The 19,156-nt window shown below is 36.4% G+C and overlaps 1 protein-coding gene across 1 annotated transcript; it reads left to right on the top strand.

Annotated features, from left to right (window-relative positions):
• Positions 1-574: 574 nt before the first annotated feature.
• LOC132546521 (protein unc-93 homolog A-like) lies at positions 575-16,330 on the top strand. Its single transcript, XM_060210238.1, has 4 exons — positions 575-1,744; positions 7,350-7,485; positions 13,681-13,812; positions 16,104-16,330. The coding sequence occupies exons 1-4, from the start codon at positions 575-577 to the stop codon at positions 16,328-16,330; spliced, it is 1,665 nt and encodes a 554-aa protein (XP_060066221.1).
• Positions 16,331-19,156: the final 2,826 nt, after the last annotated feature.

Genomic DNA, 19,156 nt, shown 5'->3' on the forward strand with positions numbered 1-19,156 from the left:
TAACATGAATGGTTATTTTAAGGTAATTTGAAATAAGGCCATTTCTAAACATAAACACCCATACTGTTCGGGAGAGACATAAGAGAAGTCTGCGTTAGGAGCATGTTTCCACCAGAACATCTATGTTTCCATATGGTTACGAATTCTTATACAATGTCGTAAATGCCGGGATGTATTCTGCCTGATAGAATCATAATAACGGTTGGCTGAGCATTGTATTTTATTTAATAGTTTTCTCTGTAAGCATTGATATGTAAATTGATAATAGGGAATGTATACTCTTATGTTGACTGGACATGATGTCTCGTCTTTGTGGATTTGGGTGATTCTGATCATGTCCCAACACTAACCATACTTAGGTGAAGTCAGCACTACTGGAACCTCGCATTTCATATAAAACCAGATGGAAGCTTTTAAATTGGACACGATGCTGACATTCTAATCATTATTATATTGACTTAAAGAGGTTTTTATCGACTTATTTGTATATTCATCGTATCGATTTTGTGTATTCCAGATTCCTCATCAGTATGTGTGTTGACGTCACGTCCGGTTGATTTTCTAAACCCTCACTATGATGGTTGATTGTGACTCCTCCCCAGATCACACGCCCTCTAGGGAGTCGGACTCCTCGGAAGTTAGGGCGATATTATGGGGCAGGCTTGGAAGACGGCTCGAGGAAGGCACAAACGAAACTCCGTCTATTTCAGAGCAGACGGCGCCGACATCCGGAACTGCACGTCCGCCATCTATAAAGCGACCAACACGATTAAGTGATGAATGGAATGAGCTTCGGAGACTGCGAGGCAGTCCTGATGGTCAGGATAACGTTTCGATTCCGTCGCACAGAATGGAAAGCAGACGTTCCATTTGGAAGAATTTCATATCCCTGTGCACAAGTTTGATGTGTGCTTTTATTTCATTCCTGCCGTTACGTAACATTCAGAGTAGTCTGTATACCAACTACCATCTAGGCACTTTATCGCTGGCTGTTATTTACGGTAGTTTTATTATCGGATGTGTAATGTCCTCCTGGATTGCTCAGAATGCCAGGCCAAAAGGTCTCATCCTCGTTTCCGTCTTCAGTCACGTGTTATTTGTGGCGGCAAATATGTTCCCATCATTCATTACGTTGATTCCTACTTCCTGTCTCTTTGGATTTCTTCAAGCACCGTTGTGGTCAGTTCAAGAACTTCTGATTGGTAGCTACGGAACGAGTTATTCGGCCGTCACTGGAATGAGAATGGAGCGATCTATTCAACAATTCCAGGGGGTATTTGTAATATTTTGTCACTCAGCGCAAATATTCGGAAACCTCTTGGAGTCGCTCGTGTTAGGTATGGACGATATTACCACAAACACAATGTTTCACGGGAACTACTCAAGCTATTTACGGGAAGAATCCTTGGCCAATAACTGCACATCACCTTGCCAAACAGCAATGACATATTCCTACCACGTGTTCGGGTACGAAATATTCCCCAATACAATGTTACTAGATGGCAGATTACACCAGGTGGAAATACTAAAAATAATCTTCCTGGCAATTGGCTGTGTGTCTGTTACTTTGGTAGGGCTTTGTTTACGGAAACCTGACATTATTTTGAACAAAAGAAAAATGTGTTTAAAGGAAAAGGTTCAAGAAAGTTTAAGCTTCTTTAAGACGAAGACATTCCTCATGCTTGGATTATTGATGATATTTACCGGCATGCAACAGGGCATCGTAATTAACGACGTCACTAAGGTCAGTATGACAATGAAATCAATCGAGACAATGAAAAATGCATAGGCTCAAATACTCAAAATACCCTTCACCATGTAATCGCCACTTTTTTTCGAATATTGAAGATATTGTTTTTTGTGATAGCATCTGTTTCACGTGTAGCGAAGCTAACGAAACGACTTGAGAAATGTGCGAGTTGTTCAGTCTATGTAATCTGTTCGATAATGTTAGAATTGTGATACTGTACTCAAGAAATACCCATTCTGAACACACTCTCTTCTATAGGAGTATTTTATTTGTTCCACTCTTTACACTTTCATCACTCATTACAAGCTAGAGAAGCGCCTTCGTTCTCTTGTTATGATAGCTATTCTGTGAAAAATACATTCTAAGAAGAAATATGTGTAGTATTACATCAATTATGTTCGAATTTCCCATTGATGATATCTTTCACAGGTTTGGTTGACATTTTTTTCAAACACAGTTCTTATATACCTGCTGGAACATAACTGTGCCCTCTCTTGGCTAACTCGGCTTTGATTTCATAAGAGGCTTAACTTATCAGAGAGATTTTCAAAACACGTCATAAAGACCTTACAAAATTCTTAAATTCACATAAAGATGTATAGACCATTTTTGGATAGCAATATGCTTGTATCTCCAATGTGTGGTGTTTACATGTGGCAGTCGATATACAAAAAGCTTGGTCACATTATCACATTTTTCCGTGCAGATATCGGTAAATGACAGAGAATAGAAGATTACGCGGACGTCTTATGGCGGTCATTATGATTTCATTGACAAAAAAAATTATATTTCCTTGAGCAACACGACTTTGGACATATTTGATGCCCCTTAGAAGTTTGATGGTTGCGTTGACGGTAACATTTTTCCTTATTTGGGAACATGGCATTCCTTCACTGGATTTACCAAGGTTTACACGGTGAAACGAAAGACACCTACCCTTCCAGAACACTTGGTCTCATACCCCTTAATTTTTCAGTAGCCTCAATGTAAGATTTTCTTTCGTTCATATTTCGACCTACTTTCATCGATTCTGGGTTTGAGAAATTCCAGTTTGCCACAGCGTTATTTCTTAGCGTGTTGATACCCTCTAAGTAACCTAGGTAATCAGCATCAGTTATCTTGTTGACCACACATACGGTTGATACCCGATAAAGCACGTTTCGTATTTCATTTCATGCAAACGTCCCTATTCATGTTTAGAAACGAACGTGACGTTTACATGGTATTGATTTTAGGACTGTCTTAACGGCCTCACCATGCTAATTACAGGTACAATCAGGTGGATGGAGCTAGCGCGATCTCTAAAAAAGGCTTCAATAAACCTCGCGATGAGACAGCACATTTCTCTACATCCTGGTGAAATATTATCATGGTAATGAGACAAGAAAGCCTCTAATTAACATTGAGAATTTACTCCTTCGCCGTTGTTAAAATGATGAAAAAGTATACACATCTTCTATAATTTATCTAAAGCAAAGGCTTCGGTCCGCTATTGAAGAGCTGAATTTAGAGGGCTTCAAACGAAACCTACTGTGTAATACATAGTCATGTATTTGGAAGTGTGAAATGGTGGTATTCAACGTAGTTTAAATTACAAATTCAGATACGCTCATCAGTTCAGTAAACGTGGACATCTCGATACTACTGAAGTACGCTGATCAGTTCAGTAAACATGGAGATCTCGATACTTCTGAAGTACGCTGATCAGTTCAGTAAACGTGGACATCTTTATACTACTGAAGTACGCTGATCAGTTCAGTAAACGTGGACATCTTGATACTACTGAAGTACGTTGATCAGTTCAGTAAACGTGGTGATCCCGATACTACTGAAGTACACTGATCAGTTCAGTAAACGTGGGCATCTCGATACTACTGAAGTACGCTGATCAGTTCAGTAAACGTGGACATCTTGATACTACTGAAGTACGCTGATCAGTTCAGTAAACGTGGTGATCCCGATACTACTGAAGTACACTGATCAGTTCAGTAAACGTGGGCATCTCGATACTACTGAAGTACGCTGATCAGTTCAGTAAACGTGGACATCTCGATACTACTGAAGTACACTGATCAGTTCAGTAAACGCTGACATCTCGATACTTCTGAGGTACACTGATCAGCTCAGTAAACTTGGAGATCTCGATACTAATGAGGTATACTTTTGGAGATCATTCAATTCAGTAAGCAATGTGTGATGAAAAATTAGGTTTGCAACATACTAAGACATTACAGAATAGTAAATATCTCAGTAATTTATAATCCTATTTCAATAGTCCACAAGCAAAAGCAACTCTCAATCAAGTGCTCCTAGTCTTACCAGTGCACCTGTTAACGACCAATTGATAATGAATAAACTCAACAAACTACACATTACTGCTATTATCTCTAAAGTACAAAGTGTTTTACCTTAAAAGGTGAGCATATAAATTATTAAACCAGGTAACGATTATTTCTAGTATTGTACGTAAAAGGCATCTTCACTTAACAGAGACTTAGATCAACACTATAGTGATGGTTAAATCAGGGTGTTAATAAGATCTCCATCAGATTCTGGTCGCCCTCCCATTGGTATAGATTGATATTAGAGACTGGAAAATTAAGAATCATGAAAAAAATCTTTGGTAAACTGTAGACGATTGCTGTCATGTTCAAATAGATGTTTTCTTCACATATTAAAGGTATTTACTAAGTACTTTACTCATGATTAATTCCCTGATGATATTTAGAAGTCCTGGTGGTTTTTCATGTATATCACGCACTATTAACATTTTGCATTATCATTAAACTCTTAATTGGTAATATCTTTGTACAAATCTTTAGGATTGCAGATGGAAGACACTGCTGTGTAGTCATCGAGTGAAGCCTTAAAGACCAAATTTTAATTTATTTTAATAGCTACAATGTTCATAATTGATAATCTTTTGAAGTTATCCAATGCCAAAAATTAAAACATCTGTTGTGATACGGATGGTTCTTCTCATCTACAATGTATATCTCGACATTTACTTCACCATTGATCGCTTCTTTAGTTGTTATGCTTTATCATGAAATACATATTGTAACTATATAACGTACTGCTTTTAAATTTGAAGTTCTTTCCTTTCCAAATATTAGAATCGTATTAGGTTGCCGTATCTGCTGTTTTGCTGGACATATTGAAAAACTTTAAAAATCAACACCACTTCGAATGCTCTAGTAAGACAGTAGTCCTGTAGAAAAAACAATGTCTTTGACCTATCAGTTGTGGTGTTTCTAAATGCTTAATTATTAATCGATTGCTTTTTGTGTTCTGTGATATCTCATGAACGACAAGCCCGCCTCCTTGTATTAAGTAATAGACTGTGTCTAGAATGTGTAATGCTCACCAAAGCTTTCTAGTTCTGGTTCATAAAGGAAATCAATTGTAACATTCCGCGTATCGATTTTACCACCAGGTCACTAGGTGCATTTTACTTATCAAATACATCTCCGTAAACAAAGGGTTTTCCTGACGGTGACATACTTGAAACTAGTACACAATATGTCACTTGGTTCACATTAATAAGTCATATAAAGTTTAGTCCCAGGAGAAAAAAAGTGTAGTTGAAAAGGTAACGAATAATGAATATGGATAAGCAAAAATGTTATCACTGTTCAAAATGGAAGCCTAAGATGGTTTCAAAAAAGTTACCACGATCTAAATTGTTACAGTTAAGTTGAACACCTAACTGCAGCGATCTCCTCTATGGATACGTTTCATTATCACAGACAACAAAAAAATTCCAATCACCCTGATGCACGTAATTCAGCGAAATTGTAATCAACATCCGGCTGGAAGTCATGCATTGTTGTCTCCGCGTACCATTGCTATCAGCATGAGCATGCCTTGTTGTCATGGAAATATCCAATACATAGCGGCGATGATTATATAATAAATGTTGGAAATGTTGATATAAAAAAATCTGATTATTTTTCACGCCAGTTTATGCAGTTAAATGATAAATGGTCCTCTGGATTTATCCCGAGCTCGGAATACCTAGCCAATAAACATCCATTTGGACAATTTCTACGCCTCTTTAGAGATAACATTCACCCATCTTTAATGCATCTTTGCCAAAAGGAACCAAATGTATGAAATGAAGGAGGACGTCTATCAGGGATGATAAGATGATAGAAATGGATTGGAGCGTTTGAAGTACAGTTTTTCCTGTAACACTGTAACATCCGTAATGTCGTATGTAAGAAGGAAAATTAAGCTGTGTATTGTATAAATAAAAGTTGTAATCAGCTAGCAGATAAAGGATAAAGTAGTAAAATGATCGACAAGTTAACTTCAGATCGTTGTTACATATGAAATAAAAATGTAATCGAACTAACGTTTTTTATATTCGGTTCCAAATTCTGGAGGAGTTAGTCATTAAACGAAAACAGTAACGGGTTAAAAGAATTTTCTCTAAAAGTGAATGTTTTATTTAGGGCAATTGAACACATAATTAAAATCTTCAATAAACCACTATGATGATTTTCAATTATGTTTACTGGGTCAGATTATGTATACATAAACGTAAACGATCGTAAAAGGCTATTTTTCAATTTGCCATCCTTAACTTACCAAAGTACAATACAGAAGTTTAATATGTACCAATTCTCCCTTTCTATAATTTCTCCTCACTACCCTTTGTATGGTCAGTTGTCGTTTCACGTAGAGAATGGGTGAAACGAGAACATGCTACGTTTGATTCAGTTTTGGAGTGGGTAAGATCCATTCAGTAAATCATAGTAAAAATAATTCGCAGCTTGAGGTCTACAAATTACGAAGTAAATCCCACCTAAACATTATGCAATCTTGCCAAAGAAGAAATACTGACTAATCGTGCTTTACAATAATTTAGAATGCTTATCGATGATAAGGAAACGGACCTTCTCCGTTTACATTGGATTTTTTTAACTTCACAAAAATCCATATTAACACCCTATTATTCAACCAAACAACTTACATAAAATAATTTGTAATTCTATTTCCAAGAAAGGAGGACGCGATGCAAATACATGGTTGTGAACTGTACTGTAGCGTGTTGTTTTTTTCAAATATACTTCCAAATCTAGGAAGAAATAATTAGAGGACGAAATCATAAAAATTGTCGAGTTTCTGGTTGACGCCATCATCGTTGAATTTGTAGGTAAGATCCTCTAACAGACTATTGGCATCCCTATGGGAACTGATTGTACCCCTCTGTTGACTGACTTGTTTTTGTTTCGTACGAGGCTGAATTTATGGAAGAACTTATCAAAACATATCTCAAAGTCCTTGTAAAGGTGTTTAATATCACTTTCATATATATTGACTACGTTTTGTTTTTAAATAATTCGAAAATTATTGACCACGTCCATCGTATATAAACAATAGAATTGGAAGTCAAGGAAACGACAGACTCTTCGATCTTTTTCTACAACGAAACTAACATGGACAGCTTTCCAGCGAGCTAAATAACAAGCGTGATGATTATTATTTCCTTATTTGGAATTTTTCATTTCTGGATAGCAACATGCCTGTATCCCATTTAGGTTTAATGTCTAAAAGTCGGTTCAATATTTTAAAAGAGCATTTGTCTGTCTAGGTATACGGGACGAACGGACTAGGACTGTCCATGGTCGGATACTTCATGATGTGTTATGGAACTTGTCAGCTTGCTACCCTGCTTGTGCTGGAGAGGTTTCAGAAGCGGGTTAAGCCCATAATCTTCGTCCTAAAAGGTAAGTTCCTATACACCAAAGCGCAAATAGTTCAGAACATACACATGAACTGGGTACTAACTTAAAAGTACCATATATTTGAAAAATGCGAAAGTTATTGAATTATGGTACCTTACCGTTCGAATTATAACTTTTTGCTTTTAACCGATTTCACACTACATCCATCGATGAATTAATTTACTGTTACATTGTACAGACTTTTATCAATGTATGAACTTTACAGGTACACTCGTTCTCTATAATATAATAATACCTAGAACAAGAAGTCACGTCCACATCACACATAATAAGTTTTAGTTCTAATTGATACTGAGGCACGTAGCATCAATCTCTATGGATACACATTATTTGTCGATTTGGACAAAAAGAAACGACATGCTTTAAAAATTATCGTAACTTCACTGAGCTGAATGACATTCTAACTGTAGAAACAAATGAGGTGACTGAGAAAAACCAAAACGGTCATATAACTTAACGATAACAATCTTATACTATATTACATCAGTTAATACGAAATCGTGTGGTCACGTCAAAATTGATCTGATGGTTGTTTTCTGACATTTATTTCCAATAATTTGGAATTTCCTCTATCAACGCACAGGTTCCTTCAGACCCTTAGCATTACTTACGTGTCCTCGTAGGCAAAAACAGCTGTATGAAGTAGATTATAACAATTTCTATACTGTATCTTATTTTACATTTGTAGGGTGCTACATACTGGTTTAAGAATCGATTATATGAAAATCTTAACACCAGGTCTGAAATATAGACCATCACCCATGTAATTGTACACTATTTAGATTATATCACTGAAGATCTGTACCACCAATAACTATAGATATATTTATATACACTAACACTCTCAGGCGTTGTTCACCTAGTGTGAAAGTGCACACGGCGCTGCAGTGGAATCTTTACATGTTTAACAAGGATCTTTAAAGATGGTAAATCACCGCTTATCATAAATTCTTACTTGATTATTGTTCCTTAAAGTACAGTCGTTTTAACACCAATGATTAAGCCACATCAAATTCTACAGAAGAGAGGAAAATTACGTTATCTTTTTGTCGGATTTCATGATTCTTCGAAAATTGGCAATTTGGAAGATTTTAATCGGTAATTATTCTTCCATTTTTTTCGTTTCAGGAAGACCCCATCTTTGTAATCGATTATTAACAGCAGTTTCATGACCTGGATATATTTTTTCCTGTCGCTACTTCAGATAAATCAATTTACGGCCAATAATAACCAAATAGAAACGCTTCCAAGCGTTAATAATGATGTTTTCACCGTCGTGTGAAATACAATACCCATCCATCAGATATCACCCATTACATTAAGTGGAAAACTGTGTACATTGGAATAACATCGTCTTTATGCATTGTAGCTCAAATAAAGAATGAATCAAAATTACACAACAAGCAAAAAATATATCAAATACTGAAGGAAAGATAATGGCACTTGTGTCTTTTGTACAATTATGTAGTTAACAAGTACCCTATTCGGCGGGATAAATCTTGACTTTAGAGTGTTTCAGTGATATACGTGTCCCCTGAGTTTACTAATAAATAACTCGCTAATATTACCATCCATATCGATTCTTATTATTCTCACATATAATCATCAATGCAAAATGGATGTTTTGTTTCCCACAAATTTGTCTTTGTACCAAATTGATTTCACGTCGTCAACACGTGAAATAGCTACATATCAAAAGGTATTGCGTGATTTTCTGTTTTCATAGTTTTCAGTCCATAATATATCATTATTTCATTATAAGTTTTTTCTCGTTAATTGTAATATTGACTCTGTATAAGAAGTCAATTAATCTTTATTTTGAGGTGTCTTTCCTGTAGGATAAATTTTGATACGGTCTATTACAGGAAATCTTTTCTTGTCCGCCATGAAAACTTTCACGTGATCAGGTTTATAGAGGATATCCAATGCCTTGCTGTTGAAAAGTATATACCCCGATAGTAATATTTTTTCCAAAATATATCGACATATTCTGTCATACAAATGAGTATTTGATCTTCAACATGTAATCTTTCTCCCTTTTGTTACTACATCAAAGAAACAAAAAACCCGCTCTTTAAAACGTACTACAAATATGTGTCTATACATGCTGAATCTTTGATGTTATGACATGACAGCGGAAATGAAGCTGTGTTATACTGGTTTCTGGTGAAAATTGCCCGCAAATTTAATTAGGAACACCTCTACTTATTTAAGCTTCCCTTCATTTGTCAGGAAAGAAATATTGAGTAGTGAATCCTTAGATGAAATATTGACTGGTAAATCAAATGTGGCATCCCATATACTGATACCAGTGTGACATGTAAACTACTGATACATAGAACAGACTCTGGTGTAGGGAATCAACTGTGACATGTAAACTACTGATACATAGAACAGACTCTTGTGTAGTGAATCATTGTGACATGTAAACTACTGATACATAGAACAGACTCTGATGTAGTGAATCTACTGTGACATGTAAACTACTGATACATAGAACAGACTCTGGTGTAGTGAATCAACTGTGACATGTAAACTACTGATACATAGAACAGACTCTGGTGTAGTGAATCAACTGTGACATGTAAACTACTGATACAAAGAACAGACTCTGGTGTAGTGAATCAACTGTGACATGTAAACTACTGATACATAGAACAGACTCTGGTGTAGTGAATCAACTGTGACATGTAAACTACTGATACATAGAACAGACTCTGGTGTAGTGAATCTACTGTGACATGTAAACTACTGATACATAGAACAGACTCTGGTGTAGTGAATCTACTGTGACATGTAAACTACTGATACATAGAACAGACTCTGGTGTAGTGAATCAACTGTGACATGTAAACTACTGATACATAGAACAGACTCTGGTGTAGTGAATCAACTGTGACATGTAAACTACTGATACATAGAACAGACTCTGGTGTAGTGAATCATTGTGACATGTAAACTACTGATACATAGAACAGACTCTGGTGTAGTGAATCTACTGTGACATGTAAACTACTGATACATAGAACAGACTCTGGTGTAGTGAATCAACTGTGACATGTAAACTACTGATACATAGAACAGACTCTGGTGTAGTGAATCTACTGTGTCTTGTAAACTACTGATACATAGAACAGACTCTGGTGTAGTGAATCAACTGTGACATGTAAACTACTGATACATAGAACAGACTCTGGTTTAGTGAATCTACTGTGACATGCAAACTACTGATACATAGAACATACACTGGTGTAGTGAATCAACTGTGACATGTAAACTACTGATACATAGAACAGACTCTGGTGTAGTGAATCTACTGTGACATGTAAACTACTGATACATAGAACAGACTCTGGTTTAGTGAATCTACTGTGACATGTAAACTACTGATACATAGAACAGACTCTGGTTTAGTGAATCAACTGTGACATGTCAATTTCCTAATAATCAAACCAGATTCAATATTGAATTAGCATCATACTCTATAGACATAGCCGATTGTGAAATACGAACTTTTGTGGTATAATTTGGAATGGAATTTGAAAGAGAGATGATTATCATCACGAAACTTCTTAAATGAAGTAAGATAATATCATTCACTAGAATTGGCAATATATTGTATTATAGTTTTAGGTATGAAAGTTCAAGGTACAATAATGAATAAATGGGCATTATTTCATTTATTTAAAATTTTGAAGCATTTTGACATTTTAAACACCGGTTTGTACTGGTTTTGGTGTAAACGAAAGCCACTCCTGTGTTGCTAACCACGTAACCACCAGCAAACGGCTACCCGGCATGTCGTGAGTTTTCTGTTCTGTCTCGACCTGTAACATTTCCTAATTGTAGAGGTCCACTGTCATGTAAAATTACCTCCAAATATCTCACAGCGTCTGAGTTCGTCTGGCTGTCTGCTTAAATGACACTGAAGATTATTATTGAACCCAAGTGGAGGAAATTGGCAATATATGAACAATTTCCCAGTAGAGTTGGTGTACATTGATTAACTGCATTAAAACCTTTATACAATAAAAACGCGTACAGATCTGGCTTTGGTACAACATTTAACTATTTATTGGCCACAGTTGTACTAAGTACCCGAACATAGGACTTTTTCGACATAAAAGTTCCATTGGCAAGCATCTCAATGTTTGAAAAAATGTCCAAAGAATTTTTTGGTAACTTTTCATGACAGGTTTACTGACATTGAAAATACCACTTTTCCTTTCCATCACAAGTTTTCTGACATTTACTCCAATTATCCTTTTCCCTGACGTTTACTGCCATAGATGACCACATTTCCTTTTTCTGACAGATTTTCTAACTCCACATTTCCTTTTTCTAGCAGTTTTTTCTGACATTGATGACTCCACTTTTCCTTTTTCCGACAGGTTTTTTGACATTGATAACCCAACTTTTCCTTTCCTTTACAGATTTTCTGGCAATGATAACCACACTTTTGCTTTTTCCGACAGATTTTCTGACATTGATAACCCCACTTTTCCATTCCTTAACAGATTTTCTAACATCGGTAAGCACACTTTTCCTTTCCTTTACAGATTTTCTGACATTGATAACCACACTTTTCGTTTCCTTTACAGATTTTCTGACATTGATAACCACACTTTTCCTTTTTTCTGACATTGATAACCACACAGATTTTCTGACATTGATAACCACACTTTTCCTTTTTCCGACAGATTTTCTGACATTGATAACCACACTTTTCCTTTTTCCGACATTTTCTGACATTGATAACCACACTTTTTCTTTTTGACATTGACATTGATAACCACAACAGATTTTCACATTGATAACCACACTTTTCCTTTTTCCGACAGATAACCACATTTTCTGACATTGATAACCACACTTTTCCTTTTTCCGACAGATTTTCTGACATTGATAACCACACTTTTTCTTTTTCCGACAGATTTTCTGACATTGATAACCACACTTTTCCTTTTTCCGACAGATTTTCTGACATTGATAACCACACTTTTCGTTTCCTTTACAGATTTTCTGACATTGATAACCACACTTTTCCTTTTTCCGACAGATTTTCTGACATTGATAACCACACTTTTCCTTTTTCCGACAGATTTTCTGACATTGATAACCACACTTTTCCTTTCCTTTACAGATTTTCTGGCAATGATAACCACACTTTTGCTTTTTCCGACAGATTTTTTGACATTGATAACCCCACTTTTCCATTCCTTAACAGATTTTCTAACATCGGTAAGCACACTTTTCCTTTCCTTTACAGATTTTCTGACATTGATAACCCCACTTTTCCATTCCTTAACAGATTTTCTAACATCGGTAAGCACACTTTTCCTTTCCTTTACAGATTTTCTGACATTGATAACCCAACTTTTCCTTTTTCTGACAGATTTTCTGACATTGATAACCACACTTTTCCTTTTTCCGACAGATTTTCTGACATTGATAACCACGCTTTTCCTTTTTCCGACAGATTTTCTGACATTGATAACCACACTTTTCCTTTCCTTTACAGATTTTCTGATATTGATAACCACACTTTTCCTTTTTCCGACAGATTTTCTGACATTGATAACCACACTTTTCCTTTCCTTTACAGATTTTCTGGCAATGATAACCACACTTTTGCTTTTTCCGACAGATATTCTGACATTGATAACCCCACTTTTCCATTCCTTAACAGATTTTCTAACATCGGCACACTTTTCCTTTCCTTTAAGATAACCACACTTTTCCTTTTTCCTTTACAGATTTTCTGACATTGATAACCACACTTTTCCTTTTTCCGACAGATTTTCTGACATTGATAACCACACTTTTCCTTTTTCCGACAGATTTTCTGACATTGATAACCACACTTTTCCTTTTTCCGACAGATTTTCTGACATTGATAACCACACTTTTTCTTTTTCCGACAGATTTTCTGACATTGATAACCACACTTTTCCTTTTTCCGACAGATTTTCTGACATTGATAACCACACTTTTCGTTTCCTTTACAGATTTTCTGACATTGATAACCACACTTTTCCTTTTTCCGACAGATTTTCTGACATTGATAACCACACTTTTTCTTTTTCCGACAGATTTCCTGACATTGATAACCACACTTTTCCTTTTTCCGACAGATTTTCTGACATTGATAACCGTCATCTTTCCTTTTCCTTCCAGGTTTCCTGATTTCGCTGGGCCTGCTTATCTTACTGTATGTGTGGGAGCCTGTTGACGACTGCGTCTACACCGTCCTTGGCTACATGGCTCTCTGGGGAGCGGTCGATGCTGTCTGGCAGTCCCAAGTTCAAAGTAAGTATTGACCACTGTTCAAAGTTTACGTAAATTTAACTGCTAATCTGTCAAAACTAGACACAGTCAAATGCAGCTTTCACATAATACACTGACAGATGACCATAAAGAAAATGCGCCATAATGATCTACCAGTAGGTCACACTTGTGGCGAAGGTTCTATACATCCTCACCTATTCTAGCAGTTCAGCATTTCTACACAGTGTACCAAGAAACAGACACCATTTCTCAGTATGTTTGTTATAAATGTAAAGTATTAGAATTTCTGGGGAGGTTATGTTTTGTGTATTATTTAAACTACCAGCAAACGTCTTCGTCATAGCCTTATCAACCGCAAGTTTTATTTATTATTCCTCACAAGAAAATCCTTCTTTAACTGTTATTTTCAATTCGTCAGAGATACAAACAATGTCCTTCATTATAGATGTTTTTTACTGTTTCATTAACATTATCAAATTTACTGAAAATTATTGCATGATCTATCAGTATGTTTGAATTTAGTATACACGGGTGTATATACCCGAGTCTGAATATCTTGTTCACGGACACTACACAGCTTATCGATTCTGTCTCAGTGTATCGGAGTCCGGATTAAGTATATACGGATGTTTATACCCGAGTCTGAATATCTTGTTCACGGACACTACACAGCTTATCGATTCTGTCGCAGTGTCTCGGAGTCTAGATTAAGTATATACGGGTGTTTATACCCGAGTCTGAATATCTTGTTCCCGAACACTACACAACTTATCGATTCTGTCGCAGTGTCTCGGAGTCTGGATTAAGTATATACGGGTGTTTATACCCGAGTCTGAATATCTTGTTCCCGAACACTACACAGCGTATCGATTCTGTCGCAGTGTATCGGAGTCTGGATTAAGTATATACGGGTGTTTATACCCGAGTATGAATATCTTGTTCCCGAACACTACACAGCGTATCGATTCTATCGCAGTGTCTCGGAGTCCGGATTAAGTATATAGGGTGTATATACCCGAGTCTGAATATCTTGTTCCCGAACACTACACAGCGTATCGATTCTGTCGCAGTGTCTCGGAGTCCGGATTAAGTATATACGGGTGTTTATACCCGAGTCTGAATATCTTGTTCCCGAACACTACACAACTTATCGATTCTGTCGCAGTGTCTCGGAGTCTGGATTAAGTATATACGGGTGTTTATACCCGAGTCTGAATATCTTGTTCCCGAACACTACACAGCTTATCGATTCTGTCGCAGTGTCTCGGAGTCTGGATTAAGTATATACGGGTGTTTATACCCGAGTCTGGATATCTTGTTCCCGAACACTACACAGCTTATCGATTCTGTCGCAGTGTATCGGAGTCCGGGTTAAGTATACACAGTCGTATTGCCAATTCTGAACATCCTGCCTTATCTGGATAACAGAGTAATAACTATCGCTAGATCTCGGTTCATCGAATTCCACTGAGATTGTAAAAACATATTTTATGACTGAACCGTCATCGCAATTAATCAGTTGTGATGGAAAGACCCAGGGGGCCAGATAACGTCATTAATTGAAATGGAAGTTTAAAAGGATGTTGATCGATCGGTTCTGCAGGATGTATGTCTTACGCGGACAGCGTTATGTCTATAGCAATAAGCTACTATCGAATGTATAGTATATCTGACAATATAACAAACACGCGTACATTTAGATGGGTTCAGACAGAAAGCAATAAGAGAAGAAAGCATGGGCCATTGAATAGTGCAATTGAAGGGGACAAGAATCGTATATATATTGTATAATAATCCAACTATATTTGTCAATAAAGTTCTATGTAAAGCTGTTATAAAGCTATTCATACAATTAACCTCTACAGTCTGCAGATGTCTCGTAATACCCCGATGTATAACATCTTCCAGTATTTTACGTGTAAATGCTTGTTAATACAATAACAAAAAAGCACACTGGTTTCAATAGCATAAAGCGAAACAATATAAACGCGATGAGAATAAGTGTTCCGCAAGGGTAAGAACCTTCTGCTTCCATAAAAACAATATCTTTGACAAAACCAAGTAAATAATGTCACGTTCCCAAATGAGGACTATGTTAACAACACCAAAACCATTATACATATCAATGAGCAGCAAACGTCTTTCATAGCAATATTTCTCCATAGTCTGCATCATTCTATAGTAAACCTATGAGACGCAGACAGTGATATTTTAATGTGGAAAAATAACAACATATTCCTCCAGTTAATTTACTGGGATGCAAAAGCGTGATTAAAGTGACACAAATCTAATTTCCTTTGGTTTATTTTCAGACATTCTCGTATCCAACGTAACTCGAAAAGAACCCGCCATCATTGGTTTCCGGATCTGTCAAGGCTTTGGACTGACCGTCGTGTTCCTAGCGTCCATCTGGCTCTCCCTTCTCTACAAACTATGTTTGGTTTGTGGAATCCTTATCATGGGCGTGCTTGGATACATGATCTTGGAAATCAACAACAATCCTATGACTCCACTGGAACCAAGACCTTTCAGCGTCTGAAAAGTGGCACAACTGAACCTTCTAATGGAGGTTTCCGTGAATCGAAACCATGAAGGTTTAACAGTTAGCGGCTGCAACTGAGAGGCAACTACTGCCTTCGGACTCTAAAGTAAATGCAGTCTGTAACCACGAACCTCGACTTTACTCCTGAAACTAGATCGTTCAGGGTCTGGTGAGTGATTGATGGACATGAATAGTTTGCATTTCTCTAGGGTCTATAGAATCACTATAACATCTATTGATCGACGGCATACAATGCCGTGATACATATTTAAAAAGGGCCCGTTTTTACAATCCCAGGACAACCATGAATGAAATTCATGAAACATTCAGAAAAAGATATATCGACCGAACTAACAGGGACCTTTGAATGAATTTACATGAGCCGTCATGTAAAGTCTCATAGTGTGAGCGTGGAATCCTCCTGAACCAGGGAAAATCGTAAACTGGTCGATTTACCAGTAACAAGGAGTTGAGTATCAACAATATGGAACATATAAAGACAAATGTAACGAGTACGTTTTGGTACTCCAGTGCTCTCAGACGAATCTAAAGGGACGATTTAGCTGTAGACAAATATGTGATAGGTGAGACATCGTTCACCGAGTATCCTTGCGATACACTTTGTAAGGGAGTGTTGTTCGACACGATGTGAAATGACCAGATTCGTGTTGATGGTATTTGTGTATTTTTGTCTGTTCTTTGCGTAGGATGGATAAAGAAAGCCCTGTATATATATAGAAATACCTATCCTTCATTCGGAATCCTGAATTCCATTAATCCTTTCCTATGTCGTTTATCTGTAGAAAATCCTAATGTTACGTCATGCTGTCGAGACGGAATCTGACAAGACCATTAGAATTCTGTCCACGTTGGTAATTCTTCTGTTTATTTCAATTACAAAATTGACCAAAACCAATATATATTTCATTATTAAAAATGGAAATTATCATGGATATGGGAAAAACATTTTTCTTCTATCTATCTCTGTCACAAAGTCTTTAAATTCTCATCCGAAATTGGTCTTTACAAGCTAAACTGAACCTCAAAACAGATAAAGCGACGTGTATAAAGTTTCGATACTATTAAATTCAAATTGTTTTCATATAATTTTCTAACAAATCTTTTTAAGATTTCTTGTTTACATTAGACTTAGATGTAGATTCCTCATCTTTTCTTTTTCTTTTTGACATAAATTGCACATTCCTTCATCAACCATGTTTACAACAAAATGCATAGTATATCGTTTGTTAAGATGACATCTAGACATCCCATTCTATCTCCCCATCACTAAAAACTAGACATACGGATCTTAGTGTAGGTAGTTTCACTTTCACTTTTGAACATTTTCCTATTGACATTCTGTATTGGATTTATCTAATTTTTCTACCGTATTTTAAATGTAAATACACATTTTTATCGTCTGTTACATTTGGACTCGACTTTGAGTACTAGTTTTAATCAAACGAACAGGATGGGTTTTAAACATAAAACGTCTGCACTATAGACCTATTAATCTATAGATCTAAAACACAACCCTTACAAACACAGAATACTGTAATGTTTTACGGCCTTCCTCAATCACTAGCGAAAATCTGGATACATTTATGTCTTACGTAACAATCCTGCCAAACATTGGTTAGTTTTACGTCTGACATAATAGTTCTCACAAACGGCTTTATTGATAGGTTGTCATCCAGTGTATCATGGTAGAAGACTTGCTGTTTCTTTACGATGTATGACCTTTACTTGCCTCCAATATGTTGAACAGTGGTTAATTTCCCCCGACATTGAGCAATGCCACTGCTGGGGCCACAAGGTGTAAAATTACAGTAAGACGCCACCTGGGTAACCAAGATTTTCTTCCCACTCATCTCCTTCCATCGATTGACATTGATGTGCACCAACAATGTATCGTTTTGTGTAAGTGAATATGAAGACATTTCATACTGGATTGTTCTCATTGTGTGACATAAACATCCTTTATCAAGTCATACGTATATATCATATCTTCTCTATGACGCACGTTTTATTGATTTTGAAACGTGATCAAATAATTGTCTCTCGTAAAACGCAAATAATCATGGAAGAATGCACATACAATACAAATATTGACATTGTTTTGTATTCATGGTAAAGCAAATAAGGACCCTCCCATACATTAATATAAGGTAAAAGGACTGTATTTTGTTAATATTAGCGTTTTCGATTCAATATGATACGCCCATTTTCACAGATATACCAATCAAATACACAGAACTAAAACCTAATAAATAAGTAAAATATTAGAAAAATATGAGGTACAATAATTATGTTGCTTTAATTTTAAATGTTGTTATAGTTACAATGACTAAGTCAATAGAGGTCTACAGAGTGGAGAACGTCCTGATGCAACGATTTTTATGGTGGCTGAAAGGTGCAAGTCTGCGCGAGGCCCGTATCTTTTGTGAAATCGTGAAAACGGGATACGTTTTGTAAACGAAATATCCTTCTTTCTTGGCTATATTGGACTGGCTCGTGTCAGACAATGCGATTTCAACATACTTTCAACACACAGCAATGAAATCCTTCTTTTATACATCAAACGTACATAATGCCTCACGGCGAACATTGCTCACAGCAGTGAAGGTTCTAACACTCATATTATTCTCACCCAAGATATCAAAGATAACACAAAAGGGAAAAATGAATATTGATATTGATTTTCTGTATGTGAATTTGGCACATAAACCGAGTCTGGGAAGAGACATTAAAATTAATCGCATGACGTCACGAAACTTCCTCAAGTATGGCATGTCGTAACGAATGTATGGTGGTAGTTTCCAG

The sequence above is a fragment of the Ylistrum balloti genome, unplaced genomic scaffold (assembly GCF_031769215.1).
Source record: "Ylistrum balloti isolate Yb309-2 unplaced genomic scaffold, AGI_CSIRO_Ybal_v1 Utg369892, whole genome shotgun sequence".
Classification (NCBI taxonomy): domain Eukaryota; kingdom Metazoa; phylum Mollusca; class Bivalvia; order Pectinida; family Pectinidae; genus Ylistrum; species Ylistrum balloti.

Coding starts and splice junctions, on each gene's coding strand:
- LOC132546521 (XM_060210238.1), top strand. CDS start 575: ATGATGGTTGATTGTGACTCCTCCCCAGATCACACGCCCTCTAGGGAG. Junction 1,745..7,349: donor TAATTAACGACGTCACTAAG/GTCAGTATGACA, acceptor TTGTCTGTCTAG/GTATACGGGACGAACGGACT. Junction 7,486..13,680: donor CATAATCTTCGTCCTAAAAG/GTAAGTTCCTAT, acceptor TTTTCCTTCCAG/GTTTCCTGATTTCGCTGGGC.